Source organism: Monodelphis domestica, chromosome 4 (assembly GCF_027887165.1).
Source record: "Monodelphis domestica isolate mMonDom1 chromosome 4, mMonDom1.pri, whole genome shotgun sequence".
Lineage (NCBI taxonomy): Eukaryota > Metazoa > Chordata > Mammalia > Didelphimorphia > Didelphidae > Monodelphis > Monodelphis domestica.
Genome location: NC_077230.1, coordinates 367606881 through 367628882, shown reverse-complemented (window position 1 = coordinate 367628882; position 22002 = coordinate 367606881). Strand labels below are relative to the sequence as shown.

The 22002-nt window shown below is 39.4% G+C and overlaps 1 protein-coding gene across 4 annotated transcripts in view; it reads right to left on the bottom strand.

Moving 5' to 3' along the window:
- ZMPSTE24 (zinc metallopeptidase STE24) overlaps positions 1 to 19533 on the bottom strand; it is a 62881-nt gene extending 43348 nt beyond the window's left edge. The window contains exons 1-2 of one of the 4 annotated variants that reach the window (XM_056795221.1): positions 18961 to 19533; positions 11786 to 11932 (exon numbers count right to left, since the gene is read on the bottom strand). In XM_056795221.1, the coding sequence (XP_056651199.1) occupies positions 11786 to 11932; positions 18961 to 19080 (267 nt within the window). In that variant the 5' untranslated portion in view covers positions 19081 to 19533. The remainder of the gene's footprint in view (positions 1 to 11785; positions 11933 to 18960) is intronic. The other 3 variants (XM_007492852.3, XM_007492851.3, XM_001381168.3) reach the window with 3 other exon arrangements.
- Between the last annotated feature and the right edge of the window lie 2469 nt (positions 19534 to 22002).

Here is a 22002-nt window from a genome sequence, read left to right as displayed (position 1 = left end):
CTCCCTGAGCACCCCATACACATACATACAAGGAAGGATATAACAATTGAAACAATTGCTACTCATGAGGAGCTTACTTTCCTAACACCAAAAACATGCACAACACAAAATATTTAAGTGTCTTCTGCATATGATACATTGTGATCAGCAATGCAGGTGATTAAATGATTAACTAGCATATAGCTCCTACCTCCATGGTCATTCTTATAAACTATATTTGATGACAACTGCATCAGAGAGTCTAAAACACAGTTTAATTTCTAAGACTAAAGATCATTACAGACTAGATGTATCAGGGAAGGCTTCTTATATGAGTAGGCTGGGATGAGAGCAGCTGGATGGCTCAGTAGATAGAGGATCAGACCCAGACATGGGAGGTCCTGGGTTCAAATATGGCCTCAGACACGTCCTAGTGTGTGATCCTGGGCAAGTCACTTACCTCCCACTGCCTAGCCCTTACCACTCTTCTGCCTTGAAATCAATACACAGTACTGATCTGAAGACGGAAGGTAAGGGGTTTTAAAAAAAAAAAGAAAGTTGGTTAGGTGATCTGTTCATTAGAGTAGAGAAGTTTGTGGGGGAGAGTGAAGAGGTGATGGCAGATGGTTGAAGTACTGACTTCAGTGTGGGGGCACATGTACAAAAGCATAATCTTTTTTAAAAGCAGGAATGTTTTCAAAACCATGGAGACTGAGAGGATAGTTAGAGGCCTGTAAGAGATCAATCCAGGCAGCACACCCAGAGAAATAGCACTGGGAAGGAAATAGAACCAGGCCTCTGAGTCCCTAAGACTGGTCTGTTTGGTTTTTTTGAGATTTGAGAACTAGCTCAAATATAGAAAACAGAGTGGGATAAAAAGACATCTCCAGGAATAGGTGGCCTTACTTAGTGTCCTGAGAAACACTCTGTGAAAGGAATTATGCAGTAAAATGTATAAGCTCACTGGTGTCACTCCAGGTAACGAAGACAGAAATAAGGGAATAAACTGCACAGACTTTTTTAGGCTAAATGAGTGGGCAGAAAATGGCAGATGAGTTTCAGTGTAGGCAAGTACAATGCAATGTAGTTGGAAAAAAATCCAAATTATATAGAACACTGAACTCTAAAACACCAGCAATTGATTCTGTCTCTATAATAGTCCTCCCTCTCTCTCACTACCCTCCAGAGACAGGTCCACTGCCACGGCCTAGGACAGGCTTTTACTACCACCTGCCAGGGCTACTTCAATTGCTCTTCCAGGTCCCTCTTTCTTCCCCAATCATTTAGCCCCTTCAGACCAATACTAGACTAAGCTTCCTAATATACAAAGTTGGTCATATCTCTCATGAATTCAAACATCTTCAGGGATTCTCAACTGCTGACATCTAAAAAAGGAAATCAAGATATCATGCAAACAGCTTCAACAAGAACACAAAGTATGCCAGAATAACCTTATTTCCTTTTCTTTTTGGGTTACTAAAGTTAAAGATCAGGGAAATCCCAGAGATACAATTTACCCAGATTTTGGCCAGATAGCTCATGCTGTTCTTGTAGAAAATATGCATTATGTAGGCTATATGATAGCAGTTAGATGGATTTGGAACTGACTGAATGGCCAGACTCAAAGAACAGTACATTAATAGATCCATGCCAGCTTAAAAAGAGATCTTTTTACAAATACCCCTGGGATCTGTGCTTGGTCCTGTGGTGTTTATAATTTATTTCAATGCCTTGGATGAAGAAATACATGGCCTTATCACATTTTTAAATAAAACAAAGCCAGGAAGGATAGATAACAGTGGCAGGTCATTAAATGTCCTCAATAAAGCAGAAAATTTGAGTTGAATCTAATCCAATGAAATTTAATAGGAACAAAAATAGTCTCTTGCTTAACTATAAAAAATTGGCTTTATAAGAACAAAATGAGGGCATCACGGATAGCACTTTTGATCAAAATGTCTAAGGGTTTTGGGAGACTGTAAGCTCAATTAGTCCATTATGTGCACAAACAAAAAAGCTCAAGGGATCTTGGACAGCATTAAGAGGCATAACTTCCAAGAATGAGGTGACAGTCCCACTCTACTTGACCATGTTCGAACCATGTTCTGGGCATTGCACTGATAAATTAGAGAGCATCCTGAGGAAAACAATTAGAATGGTAAATGGTCTCAAGTTCATGATACATGAGGATGAACTGAAAGGATCCTCCTGGTTGCAGAGAAGAGAAAACCCTAAGGAAGTATGATCTTGGTGTCCAAATAAATGAAAATGAGTCAGGTGAAAGGGAGATTAGCCCCAGAAGAAAGAATAGGAGCAATGGGTAAAAGTTGCAAAATATATAAATTTAGGTTTGATAAAAGGAAAAAATTCCAACAATTAGATCCATCAACATTAGAATGGGTAGCCTCAGGATATGATGAATTTCTTCCCTAGGGAGAACTAAAGGCTGGATGACCAATTATTGAGTATATTATAATTGAGATTTGTCTGGAAGTACAAATTGGCTGGCAGTTGAGAGCAGTTGAGGCCCTGTCTAACACTGAAATTCTATGATACAAAGTTAAAACAGTTCTGGCATTCAAGACCCCTTACAATCTCAAGCCACCCTGCTTTTCCAGACTCATGCCCCTTCTCTCTACATATTCTGAGCACTAGTCAGAAAGGATACTCACTGCCCTGAAAACATGCTCTTGCTTCCTTCCCTTTATTCATGTCATGCCACTTGACAATTCCTACCCACACTTTAACAATTAATTCAAAGGCTCCCTCCTCCAGGATGTCTTCTGATTCATCTTCCTATCATTTTGAGGCACTTTTTAAAGATTGTTTTGGAAGAATGCTCAGAGTAGTTTCAGCTTTTGCTGCTACTAAGGCACTATCTTCCTTCTGATTAATCCTTTTCCTTCTCTGACATGACACTCACTTGTGACTTGTTTTGCACTGTAATTGTCTGTGTGTCATATTCTCCCAATCAGACACAGCTTCAAAAGGGCAAGGATCCTTCTTAGCAATTATCATGGCTATGTGCCTGATAGGCCCTCAATACACTTTTATTTGAATCCATGAAGGAGTTGGGATCCACTGTCAGGATATTTCCTTTACACATCAGTTGACAAGAATTTATTACTCAGGGGGCAGCTGAGTAGCTCAGTGGATTGAGAGATGGGAGGTTCTGGATTCAAATCTGACCTCCGTGTTACATTTAAAATAGTTGGAGACAAACTGTAGTGATTAAAAATGGTTGAGGGTTGTAAACTGTAGTTAGTAAAATAGTGGAAGATATAAATTATAGTAGATATAAGAGTGGGTGAGAGTAAATTGTGACTGCAGAAAATATGTTTTCACTAGTGTCTTGTTTCAAATCAAATATAAGGTGGTCGCCAGGGAAATATTCCCAATTATGAATATACCCAAGTCAACTGGGTTTTTATAGAGAATTTAATTAATAATACAATGAGGAATTTAAAGAAAAGAGAGAAAGAGAGAAAAAGGAAATAAGTATGAAGGGCCTTAAGCCAACATGGCCTAGACCTGAGTCTTAAGAGAGAGAGATCAGTCAGTCAGTCTTTTATCACTCACCACAAGGTCTGTCTAAGCAAGGATTCTAGTGACAGTCTCCTCAGAGTTCCAGCCAGAGTCCTCCTCAAAGAGCCTTCCAGCCACAGAGACTGTTTCAAAGGGCCTCTCTCAAGAGCCTCCAGAGGGACAGAATCCCCTCAGAGGAGCTCCAGCGAGACCTCCTTAGAGATTGTCCTCCAAGAGCTTCCCTTCTTCAGAGCCACTCTCAAGAGATTCTCCAAAAGGATTGACTTTCAAGAGATTCTGCTTTTTCTTATATAGGGGGTTTTCTCCTATGTCACCTCCCCTAAGTTCTTCCATCTAACAATCACAGTAGACGTTTTCCAAAGGACAGCCCATTCTGAATTCACAGCTAGGTCTACTAATCCCTTTAGTAAGTTTGAATCAGAAAAAATTTCTGAATAAGTTTTCACCTCTTTGCTCCTGGCAAGTTTACAAGTTGCCTGACCTTTAATAGGTACTTAGCACCCCATTGTATTAATTCTAAAATCAGACACATCCTAGCTGTGTGACCCTGGGCAAGTCACTTGACCCCCATTGCTTAGCCCTTACCACTCTTCTGCCTTGGAACCAATACACAGTATTGATTCTAAGTCAGAAGGTAAGGGTTTAAAAAATTTTTTTAAAGAGAGAATTTATTAATCATGTACTATGTGGGGCAGCTAGATGGCACTGTGGATAGGAGCACCAAAGCCTGTAGTCAGGAAGACCTGGGTTCAAATATGACTTCAGATCCTGCCTAGTTGTGTGACCTTGAGCAAGTCACCTAATCCTATTTGCCCTTCTGTCTTAGGAATTGTTACTGGAACACAAAGTAAAGGGTTTTTTGTTGTTGTTGCTGTTTGTTTTTAAATATAAAAATCACATTCTATGTGTCTATGCACTATGCCAAGTGCTGGAAATATAAAGAAGTATAAAAAAGTAGTCTCTGCCTTCAAGTAATAAATACTCTAATAGAGGAGAAAATACAAATTAAAATTACTAAGTGCAACATATGAAAGGTAATCTAAAAGGGAAGGCAGATGGTGGGACCAGAAAAACTCAGCAATGAGGAGAAATGGCTATCTTCCCTTTTCTCTTTAGGCCCTAGAGCCCTGAGAATTGGGCTTAGAGTTTGGGTCTGTTTTATTTGGTCTTTTCAGTTACAGGCATAGGTGATAGAGCTCCAAGACCTGGATGCCAGGGTGACTTTGGACATCATTTGTTCCATCAAATGCTGCAGAAACATCAAGAAGGATCAGGACTGAAAAAAGGTCACTAGATTTGGCAAGAGATCACTGATATTTGGGGAGGGCAGTTTCTGCTAAATGATGAGGATGAAAGCCAGATTAAAGAGGTTTAGGAAAGAGTGATAAGAGAAGCACTTAGTGTAGTCAACTTTCTTAAAGACCGTAGTAGAGTGGAAGAGATAGAATGACAGCTATCAGGAAAAGCCCAACTAATTGTTGAACATCTTTAAAAAGGAAATGAACACAAAAGAAAATACTTTACTACATATGAAAATCCTGTTGTTTGTTGGAACTTCTAACCATGTGAATCCAGATGCCATACTTCAAAAAATAAAATAAAATGCAACTAGAAAAGGTCTATGGATATCAACAAAAATGGTCAAAGAGAAGTGAGGCTTATTATCAAAGGAATGAGCTAAAAATTTTAAGAGTCTATTTTTAAAAAGGACAGAATTTAGAGTTTGAATACAACCCTCTTCCAAACTTCTTTTCTCATCTCTCCTGGAATTACCACTATTCTTTCAGTCCCTGGGTTCATAATAGTACTCTTACCCTGGACTCCTTTCTTTCCCTTTCCCCACATACTTAATCAAATGCCAAATCTTGTCATTTCCACATTCACAACATCTCTTAAATTTGGTCTCTACTCTCCACAGCTAGCACCCAAGTTCAGTCCCTCATTAACTTTTTCTTTTTTAATCCTTACTCTCTTAGTAACAACTCTAAGACAGAAGGGCAAGGGGTAGGCAAAAAAAGGTTAGGTGATTTGCCTAGGGTCAAACAGTTAGGGAAGTGTCTGAGGTTAGATTTGAACTCAGGTTCTCCCAACTCCGGGCCTGAACCTATCCACTGAGCCATCTAGCTGCCCCCTCTTATTAACTCTTGCCTAGATTATTACAACAGCCTCTTAATTGGTCTTCCTGACTCAAGACTTCCCATTAAGGTCCATTCTCCCTCCCCCCCCTTGCTATAAAAGTAATTTTCTGTAAGTATATTCTTATCATACAATTTCTCTAGTCAATAAACTCCACTGGACTCCTTTTAGCTCTAAAATGAAATAAAAATTCCTATATTTAGTTTGACCTCAACTTATCTTTCCAGTTCATATTCCTCAATCCTGCACTCTCTTAGTTCCAACTCATTCACCTTCCCCATGCCTGGAATGCTCTTGTTTCTTAACCCTCCACCCCACCCTTCCCTTTTTTGGGACTTCTCTGACTTCTCCACTAAACCCCAGGAAGCTCATCATTATTTTGGAAAACCTCATCTGTCTGCATGATTCAATCAACCTTGGTATTCACAGCTTTCTTCCCATTTGTATCCCCAGTTTGGCACAGTGCCTGGCATATGGTGGGTTCTTAACAAAAGTTTACTATTTGATACCACCTCACAGAATTCCTGTCTTCCTTTAAGATACATGTGAAGCACCATCTTTTTAAATTTCAACTGCTAGTGTCCTTCCTCTCAAACTATCTAGATTTATTTGGATTTTTTTCTCTTTATATTTACTCTGAATATCCTTGTGTATATACATATATATATATATTTGTTGTCTTCCTCATTAGAACAAGGAGCACCTTGTGCTGAGATTCAAAGCCAAGCCAAGGGACATACCATGTTCCAAGTCTCTAATCCCAGGAAGAGTACCCATCTGTTTGCTTGGCCATAGGAAGTGGGGCTAAACAAAGGCAAATCACTCTGTGAGCTGCTTTGATTAGAATGTAGAAAAGGGAGAGCTAAAACCAGGTCAGGAACTAGCAGTCAACAACTCAGCAATGGTGGGCATAAATGGGGCACTCAGTCACCAGCAGTTGTTTCTAGCAATTGTTCTGCAGAGTGAGATCTCTAACCCTGAGGAGGCAATAATGTACCATTAGTGGAGGAAAGGACTGGATCTGAAGTCAAATCACAAGTCATTCTGCTATGCACCACCAGACTCCCACCTCTAGGCTATGGATTCCTCACATGTACATGACCCAACTGACATCTGAGGCCTCTAGGCTAACTCAAGGGTACTGAGGGAAGGCCTGCCAGTGGAATTTCCTACACCTAGAAAATTCCAATCAGCTCTGAAAGTTCAGGTCATCCAATCAGATTTAATATTCCTGCTCTGGAAAACTCTCCATTTGCTGGATATATGACATAAAGGGTGATACCATAACTAAATTAGGGAAACACCGAATAGTTTACCTGAAAGATCTTTTGAGAAAGGAAGAATTTATGGCCAAACGAGGGACAGAGAGTATTATAACATGTAAAATGAATAACTTTGATTATGTAAAATTAAAAAGCTTTTGTATAAACAAAACTAATGTAACCAAGATTAGAAGGGAAACAAACTGGGGAAAAAATGTTTATAACAAATGTCTCTGATGAAGGTCTAATTTCTCAAATTTATAAAGAACTAAGTCAAATTTATAAGAGTACAAGCCATTCCCCAATTGACAAATGGTCAAAGGATATGAACAAGCAATTTTCAGATGAAGAAATAAAAGCCATCAATAATTATGTCAAAAAATGTTCTAAATCTCTCTTGATTAAGAGAAATGCAAATTAAAACAATGCCAAGGTACCACCTCACACCTACCAGATTGGCCAATGTGGCAGTAAAGGAAACTGGTAAATGTTGGAAGGATGTGGCAAAATTGGAACACTAATGCATTGTTGGTAGAGTTGTGAACTGATCCAATCACTCTGGAGGACAATTTGGAACTATGCCCAAAGGGCTACAAACTGTGCATACTTTTTGATCCAACAATACTACTACTGGATCTGTATGCCAAAGAGATAATAAAAAAGGACAAAGGATCTACTTGCACAAAAATATTTATAGCAGCTCCTCTTGTAGAAGCAAAGAACTGGAAATTGAGGGGATGTCCATCCATTGGGGAGTGGGTGAACAAACTGTTGGTACATGTTGATAATGGAATACTATTGTGCTATAAGAAATGATAAACAAGATGATTTCAGAAAAAGGTGAAAAGATCTGTGGGAACTGATGCAGAGCAAAATAAGCAGAACAGGGAGAACAATGTACATAGTAATAGCAATATTGTATAATGATTCTCTGTGAAAACTTGGTTACTCCCAGCAATGCAATGATATGGGACAATCCTTAAAAGACTCAAGATGGGGAATACTATCCCACCTCCAGAAAAGAACTATAGGAGTCATCTTTCACATCAATGTTTTTATTTAGGGGTTTTGGTTACGTATGAGTTTGTTCTTACAATGAAACTCATACAATGACCAATATGGAAGTGGGGTTTGTGTGACAATAAAAAAAGAAGTCTCCATTTGGGAGAGATGGATGACAGCTTATTGGGGGGAGGGTGGATGGCCTCCCATTAAGAGCATAGTCCTCTTGGAGTATTGCCTGTGGTCATGTAGATCCAGTGTTAGACAGCCATAGGCATTGATCTCTAGAGGGGTCATTAATCTACCTCCCCAGCTCACAAATATGATGCAGTTTCCTTGACTTTCTCCTACCACTCTCCCCAAGTTTTAAGTAATCTTTTCCTCAACTCTTCCTAGACCACTGTATCTACTTTGGTCCAATTAATTTTCTCTTATTCTTAACTTGTTTAATTCTCTCCATTAGACTCTAAATTTCTAGAGGGGAGGGAGGTATATTTCATCTTTAGAGCCAAGTACAGTTCCTCAACATAAACAGCTTATTACCTAATTAAGCTATTATTAAAATTTAAGCTTTTTAAACAACCATCAAGGGCAGTTTAATGTGAAGTTGTTTTTTTTTTTATGAAGGAATGTTTCAAATACAGAATGCTATAAACTTCAATGTTATAAATTTTTAAGTGCAATATAAGGAAAGAAAAGAAAAGAAAGTCAATTTCTGATTATTTACCTGCTAGGGCTCACAAATCATAGGATTTCGAAAGAGATAAATTAGTTGGTAGCTTTTTTTTTAACCCTGAGAACTAAGTTTGCTTTTTAAATAAGGGTTACCATATTTAAAAAATAAAAGCCATTCTTAGCTCACAGACTATATCAAAACATGTGGTAGGTCGGATCTGGCATTGAAACCTTGGTTTATAGACTGCTAACCTAGTCCAACTCCTGGTTAGCTACATGATCTGGGTGTGACACCCCACTCATCAAGAAGTTTTATGGCTCTTTAACCCAATCTTTAGACATTCTTTTCCTTTACTGTTTCCTTTCATTCATAGTTATTGTTTTTTAAAGGTTTTTAGGGTTAGGTTTGTATTTCCTCCGAGGTGCTATCTCACCCCTGGAGAATGGTGGCTAATACTAAGAAAATCAAGCTGATGTCTCTATTTTTGCAATTGAATTCTATTCCTAAGTCAGGTTTCTTTGTCTTACTGTAAGTTTTGAAGTTCACAGTTTGAGTTCAGTCTTCCCCACTGAGTTAGTTTAAAAGTTCAATTCCCAGGGGCAGCTGGGTAGCTCAGTGGATTGAGAGCCAGGCCTAGAGATGGGAAGCCCTGGTTTCACATCTGGCCTCAGATACTTCCTAGCTGTGTAACCCTGGGCAAGTCACTTGACCCTCATTGCTTAGCCCTTACCACTCTTCTGCCTTGGAACCAATACACAGTATTAATTCCAAGATGGAAGGTAAGGGTTTAAAAAAAATTAAATTCCCTATAAATCACTTTTATTAAGAGATCTCTATAAAATTAGGAGTCCTTGACCAATTAGAGGAAATCTGTTATCTATTAGTTAGTCATGTAGGTGGACACTACCAATGAGCTTACTATAGCAATAAAATGAAGGAGGGGTTCTTGTTAGCCTAGTATAATTGATAGCCAGTCTATCATATTGTTCCCCCACATCTATGATGCCTCTGGCTCTATACCTAATCATACTGTTTTCCCCAGCTAAGATGCCTTCTATTTTTTTTAGATGCTCCTCCTTTTATCTTTAGAAATGATCTGTCTGCCCTTTTTCAAAGTCTCTTAGCTTGCTGAGGAGCTTTTTAGCCCTTTTATTGATGATTGCAAGCCTTACCACTAAACTGGATGTACTCAGAACTTTGTGCCTCAGTTTACCTTAATTTCAATTACGGCTTCCTCCAATAGGAAGAGGGAAAAATATTCCAAATGTTGGTGCTTACCCCCCTCCAAAATCACAATTATTTCATCAAAATAAATGAGGAATGAATGTTTTTTCCTCATTTGTTATAGAGAAACACCCAAAGGGAACACAGCTTTAATGTGTTAGCTTAGCTACTTGTGAGAGGCAGCCTATTATGTGACAGGCAGAGTATCAAAAAGGATAAAAAGCTAGAATGAGTGCCAGCTGGGTGACCATAGGCATCTCAAGTACCACCTTCTACATGAAGCCCTTTCCAAGTCCCTGAATGCTATATGCCCACCATCCCAAAGTACCTTGTAATTAACTACTTGGCAGTTATTTGTATTATTCTCTTTATATTTATTCTACATATACTTAAGTCTGTTCTTGTCTCCCCTACTAGAATATAAATTCCCTGAGAGTAGGTATTATTTTATTCCTTGAGCATCTGAATCCTCAGCTTTGAACACAGGACCTGTCACTTTAAAAAATGCTTGTAAACTGAATGAATGCTCCTGGGAACCCTGATCTTCTGACTCCATATGAGAAACAGAGAAAAATATCTGAATTTGGCATCTCAAAATGTTCCACAATCTGGAGTCAGAAGAGTTGAATTTGAATCCTGAGTCTGCTGCCTTTACTGTCTGAATGACCTTGGGCAAGTTACTTAATCTCTATGGGTCTCTTTCTCCATATGCATAAGAAGGTAAATTAGATGATACTGAATGAACCTTCTAACTAGTCCTAAGATCATAGCTTTCTCTATTTTCTCCTGGAGCATGACACCACAAATGGCATAATAAATACTTCTCTTACGCCAAATAAAATGAATCAACATTTAGTATGATTCACATTACTATTATTCCCTTAACTACTAGCTTGGATAAATAGTACCAGGTTTTGACAACTGACTTTTGAAATAATCATACAGGTAATTCAGTTGGTCCCTTGCCCTGAATTAATGAGGCCAAAATGTATAATGTCTCTTTAACGCAATAATCAATGCTCCCCGAACCACATGTATAAATTGTCTTAATTAATGAACACCACACTACTAACAGTTCCATTTAATCATAAACTACCAAAGAGAAATCCTGATCCCCCAAGCACCATTATAAATCACCTTCTTTTTTCCCTTCACCAGTTTTACATAGTTTAGGGACAGATGGATCTTTTTTCCTTCTTCAGGACTGAAGTAAAGCCATGTCAAATATCCAATAAACAACAAACTTTCCCAATGCTTAGACGTATGGTAAGGGTGTCCTGAACCTTCTTAATCAAATCTCCCTCAAATCCATAAGAAAGTACTTCAATACTGCCAAATTCTTTTTTTTTGGGGGGAGGGGGTTCTCAACATCAGCTCACAGCTAGTTCTCTCTTTTACTCTGGTCTAGATTCTAAAGGATGACTTAAGTATAGCATTTTCCAGGGTCCCTTTTTCACTAATATCATGTTTCTACATTCCTTTCTCCAAAAGCATTTTTTATGACATTTTATTTGTTACACACATTTCTAATCTCTCTAGCTGTTACTTATCAGTAGTAACAATTTTAAGTTCAAGAGGTTAAATGGCTCAGTAAGCCTAAAAAGGAAACTCTCAGGATTGAGTATCAAATAAATTTTAAAAGTAACTGAAAATGTTTATAGACAATTTTACCTGACTTCAGGGTACTATAGGAAAAATCTTCCAGAAGCCCTATTTGTAGAGGATATAAGGCCAAATTAATAGGAAGAGTACACTTCTGGTGATTCCTGCAGTTTCTGATTGTCAAGGACTAACTGTCCTAGGGAAACACTAACCAAACTAGCTTAGGAGTTAGCACTAAACAATCATCTTCTGATATATAAACTCATTATTTTCATTTGTGCTATATAAATGTGAAATCAAACACATTACAATTAGGCTAAAATTATTTGAGATTAGTTTTTCTTAAAGGAATACTCACAGTGCCTTCAGCTTCTGAATATAGTCCTGACCAAAAGCTGAAAGTACTTTTGTCCAGCTGATAAAGTCGAGATTTTTCAAACGTTTCTGAATCCATGATTTGTCCTAATTCTTTTGGTACATGGGTAGTGGTTCTGTAGACACGTCTCTGAAATAAATTTGTGACAAGAATAATGAAATATTCAAATCTCAGTCCACCTGCTAACTTCAAAAATAATCTTTTATAGTCATATCTTGACAGCAAGACTAGGTCCAATCAATTATCTATTTAATCTAATCTACATGAGAACACATAAGTATAGAATATTGATAATATTACTAACTGTCCTTATGAAAAGTATATGATCTGCTTTTCTCCTATTTATTTATGGTATGATTTTTAATCTTAAGATCATATATCCATTTATTGTGAACTATGGAGTGTTAAGGGAGGACTAACTCCTCTAGTGTGAGGGCCTATGTCAACTCCTTCAGGGCTGCTCATCCACCTTTGGTGTCCATCTTTTACCCAACTTTCACTTGTGGCTTCAAGAAGCTATAGCATGCACGAAAGCCACACCCCAGTAAACTGACTCAGCAGACAGGATAAACAAAACTGAGATTTACTCCAAGCACATGAAGACTTCCCCTAGTTTAGAACAATTTGTTCTAATGGACATGAAGGCAACTAAAGTAAGTAATGTGTAGTACTTAAGAGCTTAATCAGACATCAAAAACACCAAGGTCATCCACTGCACGCCAGGCCATCATCAGGGGTCTTGTAGTTGTGGCCTGCCACTGGATTTTGATGACTTGGGAAAAGAGTGCAACTGATGATTGCATGCAACTCTGCCTCACTTAAATCTAGTTCACACACAAGTCAAGATAACACCCCTGATGTTATTGATACTCTTTGAAATGAAGGATAACAACATTGTGAACTATGGCAAAATATGTTGGGCTAAGCTTAAATTTCTACCAGTCTGCTTTCTAGTTGTTCTAGCAGTTTTTGTGAAAGAGGTTTACTATTACTTTCCTAGGGAATCTGTGTTTTCTGATTTTCAAACTATGGGTTATTGAATTTCATTTTCTAATTATCCTTTGTGTGTTCTCTTATATTAATCTACTCTGTTTTCTAAACAATACCAATATTTTTGATGCCCGCTGTTTTTATAACATCATTTGAGGTCTGGAAATGCTATTCACCTTTTTTTCATTATTTCCCCTCATATTCTGTCTTTTATTTCTCCAAATGAATTTTAGTGTTATTTTACTAAGTTCTGTAAAGTATCTGATAATTTGACTGGTATGGCAGTACCTGTACTTGTCCCTTCTTTTATACTAATGTAGTCCAATCATGAGCACTAAATATTCCTCCAGCTATTAAAGTTATTTCTAAATTTCTTTAAAGGAGAACATATAATTAAACTTATAAAAGCATTTTGTGTGCTTTGATGAGATTGATCTACAATTTATTCGTGTTGTAATTATTTTAGATGGGATTTCCTTTCTATTAATGCCTCTCAGATTTTGTCATTATCATACAGAAACACTTTTGATTTGTATGGACTTAGTTAATCTGAGCCTCTTCAGAAATATTAATTGTCTCAATTAATACTATTGGTAAGTAAACCATCATCCCATCAGCAAAAAAGGAACATTTTTATTTTACCTTCACTTTGCCTAAATTTCCACTTTCAATTTCTTCCTCATGTCTTACTACTCCTTCTAACACTTCTAAAACAATACTAAATAATACCAAGGAGAAGAGACATCATTGCTTTAACTCCTGTACTTTTTTAGAACCTCTTTACTCTTTCAGAAGGGATCAGAATATTGAGAGCAAGAGAATCCTCAAGTGGAATGGTCAAAGAAAGAGTATTAGGAAAAGTTTAAGAGACTATTATTCTATTGGGTGGAATAAAACTGAATTTTATTATATTGTGACATTTTCCTGGCTCAAGTCCTATGTTAGCCCAAATTGCCTTGTGGAAGCCATGGGACTATTGCAGTTCGGGCATTTCTCTAAGAATAAATGTTTGGATTTAAATTAATGTTAAATTAATAAAATTGTTTCTGGCAGACTGCTGCCTAAAACACATAGCATTTTTGTCAAACAGCAGTTTCATCCACAAACTGGAGGGGCTGAACTAGGTATGTTCTAAATTTTATGAAGTAAATTCATAATTTTACAAAGAAATATTTTATTAAGTGCTAATATGTACAAGTTGCTGAGGATAAAGACAAACTAATATGTATTTATTAAATACTAACTATGCACAAGACCCTGTGCTAAATGCTGGGGAAGCAAGAACAAAACAGAAAAAGGTTCTGCCTAAAAAGAAAATCATTTTACCAGTTATATATTCATATAATATATAAAGACAAAAAAGGAGGGAGGGAGGGGGGAACTAACTGGATAGATGAATGAAGGGCTTTGTGTAGGAGGTAGCCAAATGTGGAAAGGAGCCATACATCCCAAAAGATGAAAATGAGGAAGAAAATTCCAGGAAAAGGTTAACAACTCTTAAATGAGCATAAGTGAGGAGATGGGAGACAGAATGCCCTCTGTGCTATATAAAGCAAATCGACAAATTTAGGTAGAATATCGAAGTGAAATACTATGAAACCAGTCTAAAAGACTTTTAAATGCTTAACACAGAAGCCTACTTCTTTACCTAAAACCACTGAAGTTTTTGTTTTCTTGAGGAAGAAAGTAACATAGAGACTGCTAGGTAGCACAGTGGAGTATTGGAGTACCAGGCCTGGAGAGAAGAGAATCTGAATTCAAATATGACATCAGGCACTTTCTAGCTGTGTGACAGTGGGCAAGTCACTTAATCCTGATTGCCTAGCCCTTTCCATTCTTATCTTTAAAATCACTATTAAAACAGGAAAATAAGGATTAAAAAAAAGAGTAACAAGGTCTGACTACTATCATTTGGCAACCACTTGGAGAGCAGATTGGAGAGACCTGGGAAATGATTAACTATAAAAAACACAATTAGGAAGCTTTGAGAACAGCCCAGGGAAAAGTTGATGAGGCATTGAACAAAAGTAAGGTAATAGATGAGAGAATTGTTGTGGAGGTAGAATTAACAAGATTGGCAACTAGATATTGCAGTAAAGGGGAGGGAGAGTGAAAATCTGAAGATGACTCCAGGATTAAGAACTCGAGTAACTGGAAGTATTTTGACAAAAGTTAAGTCTGGAGAAAAGGTAGTTATAGGTAATGAGTTCTATTTCAAACATACTGATTTTGAGATGCTTATGGGTTATCCAGATAGATATCAAGCAGACAAGTTAGGAAATAAAGAGTAGAATTATAAATCTGGAAATTATCTTAATCAAAATAATCATTGATCCCATGGGAGCTAATGTGATCATCAAGAAAAATGTGTGTTGAGAAAAGGAAGCCCAGAACAAAGACCTATGTTTGGAGCTTGGACAAAAAGTGAAATAATCCCTGCCCATCTGGGGTTTACATTCTACTGGAAATGAGAAGCAGACACAGAGTTTGGCGATAGCCAAACTAAAAAATTATAGACAGTTCATATACATAACCAAGAACTATGTGAAAGGGAAGAAATTTGAGGAATGTAATTAGCTGTCACCTGCATATGTCTAAGAGCAAGAAAAATGTAAAAACTATCTCTACATTTTGAAGGCTCTGTATTAGTTAAGACCAAAGATTCTATAATATTTAATTAAATGCAACTTAATTAAAATAAACCCCTATATCTCTAATGTGACATGTTAGTCAAACATAACCTACATGACCTCAGGATGTAGCACAGGCCAAGATTTTTAGTGAAAACTTTTCCTACACTCATGGATGTCTAGGAATGAACTGTCAGGCCAGTATGGCCAAAACTCATGCACATCATTGCACTGATGGGAAACATGCCACCAGGGGTTATGTAAGTAAGGCTAAACTATACATATACCCTACACATATAGACTTCTGGAAATACAGTCTACTCTTAAAAAATATATTTAATGAGAAAAACATTTGAGATTAGACAAGGCTTTGACAAAGAACCTAACATAGAGCACTGAATAGTTTACAAAGTGTTGCCCTGGTACCTGGTACCAATTGACACTGGCTTTGCTCCTTGCTACCCAAGTAACCTTGGGTAAGTCATTTAACTATTTGTGCCTTAAATTTTCTCATCTGGAAAAAAAAAGATATCAGACTAAATGACCTCTAAGGTCTATTCTAGCTCTAGGGGGAATGGAATAAGCCATTTATATAGTACCAACTATATGCCAAGTACTTGACAAATGTCTCATCTGATCCTCACGACAATCTTGGGAGGCAGATATGGTTATTATCTCCATTTTACAGATGAGGAAACTGAGGCAAAGAGAGAATAAGTGACTTATCCAGGGTCATACAATTAGGAAATTTCTGAAGCCGGATTTGAACTCTTTGACTTCAGGCCCAGTGCTGTATTCATTGTACCATCTGATCTTGGAAATTTGAGGTCTTGGTCCTCCATTATCTAATTCCAAGTCTACCTTTCCATCTTTATTTCATAAAATCTTTCTTCAAATACTCTAAATTCCAGGCAACTTGTATTTCACTTCCTATCAGTATGCCTGGAACATACTTTTCCTTCATCTCTGCACTTCAGAATTCTCATCTTTTTTGAAGGCCAAGCTCAAGGTTCTCTATCTTCCAAGAAATAATTCCCAATATTTCCAAATGTTATAGTAACCTACTTCCTTAAATTAAATTGTATTTCTAGGCATAAAGATGCACATGGAACCTCAACTCCCCAATAAAATGTAAACTCCTCTTGGACAGGAACTATTCATCTCTATCTACAGCACACTGTAAACTCATAAAAAATGTTGGCTAAATTGAATTGAATAGCAAAATAGCTAAAGCAGGTTTGTAATCTCCTGAAGAAAGACAAATTGAAGGACAACAGAACAATCACCTAAAGTTTTAAGGTGTGGCAAAGCCAGGAATCAAAATCAAGTTCACTGACTCAATTCTAATACTCTTTCCACTAAACCACAGTTAGTACTGTAAATCTTTCCCTTCCCAGATAAAAGACACAAATAAGACAGTCACATAAAAATAATAAGGCTGAAACAAAGGGAGACTCTGAAAGGAGAGAAAATGGTGGAAATATGTTTTCACACTTTAAAAGGGAAATTTCCAAATATCACAGATAGAATTGCCATTGTTCACTAATAACCTACACAAGCCATCAAAGAAAATGGTATGTATCTCACATGAAATGTAAAGATCCTTTCAGGGGGCAGCTGGGTGGCTCAGTGGATTGAGAGCCAGACCTAGAGACTAGGAGTGCTAGGTTCAAATCTGGCCTCAGTCACATCCTAGCTGTGTGACCCTGGGCAAGTCACTTAACCCCCATTGCCTAGCCCTTACCACTCTTCTGACTTGGAATCAATACACAATATAAACTCCAAGATAGAAGATAAGGGTTAAAAAACAAAATCCTTTCAAGTTCCTGAAGTCTGAAGTCCTTTCACCAACCTGGCACAAAAGTGACCCTGGAGGGCAGCTAGGTCCACTGTGGACAGTGTCAGACCTATCCACAGGAGGACCTGTGTTCAAATCTGGTTTCAGATACTTCATAGGTGGGCAAGCCATTTAATCCCGATGGCCTGACCTTCACCACTGTTTTTTTAAGGGACTCTGGGCCCTTAGAGGCTAGGATAGCAAGATACAAGCTCTGGACAGCTCAACCAGAATGAAAAGATCAAGACAGGTCCTAATGAAGCACTCTGCACCTATCATCTGAAGCCCATACTAACTAAATTCTGAGAGGACCTTCCACAGACTGACTACTATTTATGAGTTTTTCAGTTACAACAATTCTAAAGATATCATATGTCACAGAAGGGTTATAATCAGCCTCAGTAGACAGAATACCCCTAGCAAGGAAATTGCATCCCCAAAGTACTGATGCTAAGCAGGTGAGCTCCTGAAAAACACTGAAAGGCTTATATCAGGCTTTAGGAAATATTTTCTAATCTTAAGACTTCACATTAACAAATAAGGTGTAATGAGATGAAAAGCAAAAGAAATCATAGGCGTATAAAACAGAAAGGAGCTGGAGAACCTAAGAGATCATCCAATCACAACCCCCAGGGCTACACAGCCCAAAAACTTGGAATTAAAGGACCTGGTTTCAAGTCTTGGGTCTTTGACTTAGTTTCTAGACAAGTCATTAAATCTTTCGGAGGTATGATTTTTTAATTTGAAAGAGGAGGGGGATAAACTAGACCTAATAAGGTGCCTTCCAGCTCTAAGTCAACAATCATACAATTTTCCCTTCCCACACTTTACAGATGAGGAAAATGAGGTGCATAGATAGAAAAAAACTGTTCAAGGTCAAAGAAAGTAAGTGGTAGAGAAAGGATTTAACCACAGGTTTTTCTGGCTTCCAAGTCAGAGCTGTAAATCTTCTAGTTGACAGTGTTTTATGGCAGGAAGGCATTCAGTTTCTGCCTTACACCAGAGATCATTTTCTGACCTCAGTTTCCTCATCAGCAAAATGGGTCTTGACCCTACTGACCTCATAAGGTTATGGAAGAGGAAAAAAAACTGATATAGCAGAAAGAACACAAGATTCGAGACTCATAAAAGTGATAATATTCTCTTTAACTAAATGACAAAATAACTGAGAGGAACCTAAAGTTGACAAAAAGTGAATGATGACTATGCTAGATAAGAAGCCACGTGCCGATATTAGGTAAGGGAGAGACCATACTGGAGTTAGTCAGAATCATAGATTTACAGTTGGCTGTGGGTCCTCAGAGAGTGTTTTGTCCAAACCTCTCATTTTAGAGATTAAAAAAAAATGGAAGCTCAAAAAGAGGAGAATGGCCAAGGTCATATTAAGAGTGAACAACATGACAGCTATTCGAATCCAGGTCTTATCCCTATACGCTAATTGCATGCAGATGATGGGGGTGGGGAGGAGGTGACAAGAGGCAGAGGCCTGACCAGTCACTGGGTGGGAAGGGGAGGTGGGGGAGAGGGCGGACTGCGATGGGTCCTAGCGCTCGGAGATTCCCTCCCGCCCCACGCCGGGTGCGGCCGGCCTGGAACTTGGGCCCACGTGGGCTGGGCAGGCCCGGGCAGCCCTAGGCAGAGAAGGGCTGGCGGCCTTCCTCCCTCCTTCTCCCCTTCCTCCTGGTCGCGGTTCCGCTCACCTGCCGCTGGGCCAGAAAGGTCTCCCACAGGTAGACCGTCCAGGAGAAGAGCAGCACCGCGGCGAAGATGCGCTTCTCCAGCGGCAGCGCCCATAGGGCGTCCAACAGCTGCGCCCACATCCCCGCGGCCTCCGGCTGTAGGCTGAGGCGCCCCCACACGCCGGCGGCGTCCCGGTCCGTCCCCTCCGCGAGCACGCCCGCCGGGGGGGGTGGGGGGTTGTCACACCCACATCCGTCCCGTCACCGGCTCGAATGTGTCACAGCCACATCCGTCCCCAGAGCCTCAGCATGTGGACCGTATAACAACCAAATCAGTCCCCGTCTCCTCCGTCTCCAGGGCCACGCCCACATCCGGTCTCCACAGACGAATACCAGCGGTGTCACAAAGAGTCCCGGCTCCTCGGCCAGGAGTCAGGTTCACATCCGTTCCCACATCCACAAGGGCCTACAGCAGCCCTCAGGTTGGGTCGTTTACCCAGCCCCACTCCACTCTGATACTTGTAGTGTTACATCAAACGCCTTCCCCATAGCTTTGGGAAAGTCCCGGAAGCCGAGCAAAGAAAGCGCGGGCAGACCCTCGATTTCCGCTCAGCCCCACCCAGTCCCACGTTCTAAGAGCAGCTGCGCCTGCGCGGTTTCTGGACGCCCGTGGGCTCCCTAATTCAGTTTCCACGGTAGGACCACCCTTCTTGCTCCTGCTCTTGGTTGTTGCGCTCCCCTCGCCTGCGGCGTTCTAAGCGCGCCTGGGGCCCCTACTTGGAGTCGTCTCTGACACAGCAGCAATTCCACTGTGGATGGTTGTTCCATTCTTGGACCTCAGTCAAGGACGTGGACATGGACTCTGTCCCTCTTCCCCAATCCCAGGGCCCTTGTGTTCCTCCAGGCTCCGACCTTGGCTCGAGACTGCACTCCTTCCATTCATTCAGTCCTACATCTGTTCATTCACCCTTCCAGATTCTAGGAGCTAGTCCCTGCTACAGTCTCTCTCTCTAGCTCAGCCCATGTCCTAGTACCCAGAAATGTCCACATTTAGCCCACTCCACCTCCCTCCATCCCAGCAACTGCAAGTGAGGTAGGCAGTACCAGAGACCTCATTCTTACCCAAATTGTGCCATCTCTGTGAATGACCTCTGAACTTCCCCCTCCCCTCGCCCCCATCACTATCTCCTCTCTGTCTGCTTCACTGGGCCTGGCATTTGCAAGCCAGAAACTTTATGAACGTTTGTTGAGTTCATTTGAGTGGGTTCATTCCTCAACCTGCCCTTGATCACAGATCATAGATTTAGAGCTGGAGAAACTTTTAAATACAAGTAAACTGAGGTTCCCAGAAGTTATATATGATAGATAGAAAGATAGATAGGTGGATGGATAGATGGATAGATGGATGGATGATATAGACACAGACACATAGATAATAGGTAGAGAGATGAATAATAGGTGATAGATGATGGGAGCATAGATAAATAGCTGTGCCTCTGTGTGTTGTTAGATAAGTCTTTCACAGATAAATAAATGGAGAAGTAGTGAGGGAGAGAAGTCCTTACATGCATAAAGAAAGGATCACAAGTAAAGGACTGTCATTCTGTGACAAAGAAAGGCAGAGGATATTTCTAGTGTCTCCCCCATTTTTCTTTAGGAGAGAATCCCATTCCTTGTTGGGAAGGAAGGATGAAAAGGGATAGGGGAGCAGGATGAAAAGGGATAGGGGAGGAGGAGATTGGGCAGGAGGCTACTCCTCAGAGAGGGTGGGGTACCAAGGTAGAAGTTTGTCTACTATTTCCCTTTAATAATGATGGGAATAGGATTAGATTCAATCTAACTTTTCTAATCACTTATTCATGGGAGGATGTGTGGAAAGAGGGCCCAAAGTTCAATATCCAAGGCTTAAGGCATGTCCCACCAAATAAAAGTCCCACAATGAATACATATAGCAAATAACAACAACAAAAAAATTAATTTATCCAAATTGTAGCAAAATAGAAATCAGAGAAGGTGTATATGTAGGTGAATATGTCAAGCAATACAGGATAAAGGAACTCTCCCATTGGGATAGAGGTAACTCAGCTCAACTAATAGCATCTTAGATCTTACTTAAGGTGAAAATCTTTCTAAATAGCAAGTAAGAGATAGGTACATGGTTTCTCTCATGTATCCCCAGAATCTTTTCTTTCAGCAATCTAAATGGGCTTAGCTAGTCTCTTCTATTTTCCCTTTCCAATTTGGAAATTGGAAGCAAATTAAGCAAATTGAAGAGACCTGGCATTTGAAGAGTCCCTAAGGAAACTATCAGTTGAAAAATCCTAAAGGAGACTAGCCAAAGCCAGAGTTATCATCTGCCTCTCACCAACTCCACTTAGCGACTCACAGAGGGGCTAAGTCTTCATGTCCACCATTAAGCAGAGTCCCATACCAGTGGGCTTCTAGATAGTGGAATTCCTCTCCAAGCTGCACTCTTGACTCAATGAACTTTCTTTATCATGCCATAGAAAGCTCTCGACTCTAGAAGCTCACTTCACCCCTGGACTTCAAACACTGGAAATCTCTGCCACTCTAGAAATTTTGGTTGGTTGATTCTTCCCCAAACCTGTGTTTTAAAAAAACCAACTGTTACCTTCCATACAATACTGTATATAGGTTCAAAGGCAGAAAAGTGGTAAGGGATAGATAATGGGGGTTAAGTGAATTGCCCAAGGTCACACAACTAGGAAGTCTCAGAGGTCAAATTTGAATTCAAGACCTCTGATGTCTGGGCTTGGCTCTCAGTCCATTGAGCCAACTACCTGCCTCTACAAGTTCATTTTATATAGCCTCAATTCATCCCTTTCCTGTTCAAAAGGCAATTCTTTCATAATTCTGTCCTCTCCCATTTTTGACAGTTATTTTTTGAAAGCCTCTTTTCTCCTCAAACAAAAAATAAAAACACCACCATCTCCTGACTCCCACCATGTACATTGACTACATCCCCCCACAATTTTTAGAATGTTCTCTCTTCTCATTACCTCCTGACTTCCCACATTCTATAGGAAGCCTTTTTCAATCCTC